The sequence below is a fragment of the Rutidosis leptorrhynchoides genome, chromosome 6 (assembly GCF_046630445.1).
Source record: "Rutidosis leptorrhynchoides isolate AG116_Rl617_1_P2 chromosome 6, CSIRO_AGI_Rlap_v1, whole genome shotgun sequence".
Classification (NCBI taxonomy): domain Eukaryota; kingdom Viridiplantae; phylum Streptophyta; class Magnoliopsida; order Asterales; family Asteraceae; genus Rutidosis; species Rutidosis leptorrhynchoides.
In genome coordinates this window covers 441992711-441997939 of record NC_092338.1, presented here as the reverse complement: position 1 = coordinate 441997939, position 5229 = coordinate 441992711, and the positions used below count along the sequence as shown (strand labels likewise).

At 38.3% G+C, this 5229-nt stretch overlaps 1 protein-coding gene across 1 annotated transcript; it reads left to right on the top strand.

Moving 5' to 3' along the window:
• The first annotated feature begins 295 nt into the window (after positions 1–295).
• Positions 296–4964, top strand: LOC139855332 (uncharacterized). Its single transcript, XM_071844558.1, has 8 exons — positions 296–327; positions 459–800; positions 1209–1731; positions 2043–2116; positions 2831–3333; positions 3593–4125; positions 4194–4834; positions 4877–4964. The coding sequence occupies exons 1-8, from the start codon at positions 296–298 to the stop codon at positions 4962–4964; spliced, it is 2736 nt and encodes a 911-aa protein (XP_071700659.1).
• Positions 4965–5229: the final 265 nt, after the last annotated feature.

Below are 5229 nucleotides of genomic sequence, written 5' to 3'. Positions count from 1 at the left end.
GCTATTGTTTTCTCCTATAAATAACCCCATATGTAACCTTGTAAATTGTACCCACAAATTTCAATAATAAGAATACTCTTTGGTTTGGCCGTGGATTAAACCAATAGCAATATTGGATATAACCACGTTATATTCTCGTGTTATTTTTATGTTCTTGCTAGTTTCTTCGTGTTCATCATTATTATTCATTTATTGTCTCGTGGGTTGATAACTTGGGGTTATCAAGTTCTTGTTAGGGCTCACTAAAATTCCTAACAAGTGGTATCAAGAGCTTAGGTTCGTTTTTTCGGGAACAATGGCGGATAAAAGTGATGTGAAGATAGATCGGTTTGATGGGACTGATTTTAGCTTTTGGAAGATGCAAATTGAAGATCTACTCTATCAAAAGAAGCTTTACCAACCGTTAACCGGTGTTAAGCCGGATAGTTGGATCAAGGTGAGTGAGAGTTGTTGGATAGGCAAGCCCTAGGAGTTGTTCGACTTTCTCTGGCCAAGAATGTTGCTTACAACATCGTGGGTGAAACCACAACGGCGGGATTGCTTGCGGCTTTATCTAACATGTATGAAAAGTCATCCGCTTTGAACAAGGTTTTCTTGATAAGGCAATTGGTGAATGCTAGGATGAAGGAGAGTTCTTCGGCGGCGGATCATGTGAACGAATTTAATTTAATTTTGACCCGGTTGAAATCGGTTGATATTAAATTCAATGATGAGCTACAAGCGTTGTTTTTGCTATCTTCGTTACCCGATAGTTGGGCCGGTACGGTGACGGCGGTTAGTGGTTCATCAGGAACTACTAAGTTAACTTTTGAAGGAATCCGGGATTTGATTCTTAGCGAAGGTATTCGTAGGAAAGATTCGAATGAGAGTTCGGGTTCGGTTCTAAGTGTTAGTCGGGGAAGAGCTAGGTCAAGAAGTCCATCAAGGAGCAAGAACGTGGTGTGTTGGAATTGTCAACAAGTTGGTCACTATAAGTCAAAGTGCCCGAGTCATAAGTCGGGTGGGAGCGTATCGACTATGGTGATCGAGGATGTGTTGATGTGCCAAAAAGAGGTTCTTGACGAATCTTGGGTTTTAGATTCGGGTGCCTCGTATCATGTTACCCCATACATGAACGAGATGGTGAACTTCAAGGAATACTCCGGTAAGGTTCGAGTTGCGAATGGGAGTACACTTGATATTGCGGGTATTGGTGATCTCGTGGTTAGACACTTGAATTATGCCTGGATCTTGAGGAATGTGCGGTTTGTTCCAAAGCTCAAGAGTCGGTTGATCTCGGTTGGGCAATTGGATGAAGATAATTGTCATGTTCTATTTGGAGATCAAAAGTGGGTAGTGTTTAAGGGAGATTATGTAGTCGCTCGCGGGTTTAAAAGGGGAACCATGTATATGGTTGAAGTTCCTAATGAGGAATGGCTAGGTGATTTAGTGGGTGTTAAAAGTCCTAGCGTGCTAATGCTTTCCGGTATTGTTGAGAGGTCTTGTTTGAGTGGGAGGTCAAAGGAAGTTGAAGCTAGTGGAAATTCGGGTCGAATTGGGTACACTAGAGCTTTCATCACTTCGGATAGATCTTCTCCAATGGCAACTTTGTTGCGATCGGCCGAGGAAGATGAACAAGAGGTTTTCATGAGAGTCACTGTTAAAGATACATCCGTACAGTGGGAGTTGGCTCAGGATGGAAAATCGGGTTTGTCAAAAGACGTGCGCACGTATGTGGTCGGTGTTCCAATGGTGAAAGCAAAGGCGGTTTTGTGGAAGATCAAGGGTGTGATTGCGTTCTCACACGGCTGCCTTGATGGTGTTATCCACATGTTTGTTCTACCGGCGGGTTTATTCTTTGTTAAAAAGATAAATCGGGTGGATGGAGTTTTGTACGGGTGGATCGCTTGGGCGATGGGGATGATTGGGTCGGGTCGGACTCAAACGACCCGTTATCTCCTAAAATAAGGAGGTAGGTGCCATAACCAAAGAGTAGTTCTTGGTCCCAAGCTAGTAACATAAAGATCGTATTATAGCTCAGCGGTATTTTTTGATGTCGAAAGACTTCACTTGTTCGAAGGTTATCGAATGAAGTGTGGCGTGATTCGGGTGTCTCATCCGGCGGTATCAAAAGGAGGTATAATTAGCGGGTCAAGTTGTTATTGTAGGATGATATTGATGGTGATAAAGTCAAGTTAAAGATGGGTTTGTTTAAATACTCCTTCAAGTGGGAGATTGTTGGAGTTGAAGTAGGATTAAACAAAATAAAAAAAAGAAAAGGACGAATCATATAGTTGGTGAAACAAATAAATATCTTCATACCTCAAAAGTGATATCATGTTCCAAAACGTGAGAATAAGAGCCGATGTGTTTAGAGCTTGTTGGAATTTTGATGTCACATATGGTGACATGTAAGTCACCAAACGTGAGGTGGCTTACATACATGGATATGTTTTACACGTTCTACGTACACAAATTGTGTTATGATTTGTTCTAGAAGTTTCTCACACGGAGGAATTGTTTTAGGTTTTAGCTTGCTCCCTAAGCTATTGTTTTCTCCTATAAATAACCCCATATGTAACCTTGTAAATTGTATCCACAAATTTCAATAATAAGAATACTCTTTGGTTTGACCGTGGATTAAACTAATAGCAATATTGGATATAACCACGTTATATTCTCGTGTTATTTTTATGTTCTTGCTAGTTTCTTCGTGTTCATCATTATTATTCGTTTATTGTCTCGTGGGTTGATAACTTGGGGTTATCAAGTTCTTGTTAGGGCTCACTAAAATTCCTAACATGTCACACAAAAATGGTGATGGAATTGGTACTGAATTGTGTGTGCGCAGGCTCGATTCTGGCCTAATTGAGGTGACTCCTAACAAGAACACAATTCTTCACCTTGCATCCGAGTGGGGGGATGTGGATTATGTAAAAGAAATTCTAAAAAATCATACTTGTTTGTTATACCGTCGCAATTCTGAAGGGGAGACAGCGGCTTATGTTGCTGCCAGAGAGGGACACGTGGATATTCTTGCAATTATGATTAATTATTATTTCAAACTACAAACAGAAAGCATTGAACAGTTTGTTACAAGGGACATGGATAAACATACCGCGTTACATATCGCGATACAAAATCATCATGTTGGAGTAGTATTTTGGTTAATACAAGAAATTCCCCTGCTAATAAATTGTGTCAATGATTTTTGTGAGATCCCACATGTTCTTGCTGCCGAAAGAGGATTTGATCATATTTTACAGAAAGTCTTTCCTGAGTCTAACCAACGAGATTTTACAACATCAAATGGCAAAACAACTTTACATGCAGCAGCCATTTATGGATCACCAGGTAATTTTTCCTTACGAAATTACGTTGCACGTATTTTAAATATTTTATAATGTTTGCATTAACTATCTAACTTAGTTATGAAATTACCAAGAGCGTAAAACTGAAATTTGCTTATTATTAATATAATCTAAGGTATTCCTTTAGATTAGCACCAAAAACATCTTTCATACACACCTAACCTAATGACGTCATTGAACCCGACTCAACCATCCGCTCATTCTACATCTTAATTAAGGATCTATATTGGATTTTATGTCAGGTTGTATTAGGACTGTGGTAAATCATTCAAGAGATCTACTTTACAAGCAAGACAAGCGTGGTTGGACGCCATTGTTTTATGCTATCTACCACAATAATTCATCAGCAACAACCGCTCTACTAGATGCAGACTGCTCCATCGGGTACCAAATGTTGGTAGAAGATGACATATCTACTTCTCACATTTACTTTGCAGCTAGCCAAGGTCATTGTGAAACAATGAAAATTCTTATATCCAAATGTCCTGGATGCTTAGAGGTCACTTATGCCAATGGAAGAAACATTCTTCATTATGCTATTGAAAACAAGAAACTTGAAGTGATCAAATTCATGTTTAGTTGCGAGTTATTTACTCGCCTTATCAACAAAAGAGATGGTGATGGGAATACTCCTATTCATTTATTTATGAGATCTGAGATTGAGATGATGGAAGCCATCATGGATTCTAGGGTTAACATTAATGCCCTCAACAATGAAAATCTCACTCCTTTAGATGTGGCATCCTCGGACGATAAAAGAGAAAGATTGTTGAAGGTAATACTTTCCCCAAGTCAAGAAAATATTTCGTTTTTAGACTGATACAATTCAACCAAATTATGCAGGGTATAGGTAATGTTAGAGGCATAGGTAATCAAACAAGAGTCTTGTTTCCTACAGTATACATTCGTTTCCGCGTTGATGAAGAATCACGACAAAGAAAAAAAGAGGAACAAAAAGAAATAGAACTGAAAGGGAAAGAAAATGAAAAGGAATTTGAACCATATTTTAAGGTTTTAGAAAATCTAGTTTTAATGACTACTCTTATAACAACAGCAACCTTTGCAGTTGTTTTTGCAGTGCCAGGTGGTTTTGATGGCAATGAAGGTTCGAATCAAGGCATGCCCATTCTACTTAGAAAATCAGCATACAAAGCATTTGTCGTCACTAATACTATTGCTTTCTCTTGCTCTTGCACTGTTTTGATAGGATATATCTGGATGTTAATCTATAGTCGGAGTTATAAACAAATCGATGTGAACGAAATTCTTCGGAAGAAGATTAGAGAGAGAACGTTCGTCATGTACATTCTTACAGGGTTTGCTTTGGTAACAATGGCTATTGCATTTGTGACAGGGATGTATGTTGTGCTAACACCATCCTTAAGTTTTGCAACTTCCTTGTGTGTGATGAGCTTATTTGTTATGGTAATTTTGTCTGTATTTCCTAGAAAAGTTATAAGGATTGTAAATTATGAAAGACTAAGGTATGTTTAGGAAAGTATTATGTAGAATTATGTTTTTTATAGAGTGGTGGTTGGTGCAATGGTATATTTTGTTTGGCAAGAAAGGAATTATAGGATGTTCAAAGACAAGAGAAGATCCTCACAGATATGAGTTATTTCAGATGAATTAACCGAGATGAATTATCTGAGAGAGTGCAAAATTATTGAAGATGTTGACTTCAAAAGTCAAATACAACAATGAAGTGGTCAAAGTTGCAAACATGAGATTTTATTGTTCTTTCTAATTGTAGCGCGTTAGGTTGATTTGTTTTCTCTATCTGTCTGGTTTGGTTTATTAGTCGTTAGAGCTACTTGTATTCTGTTTTGGGCACCTGTGCCTTTTGTTTGTTGAGTTATATATAATTGTTTGGCCAAAA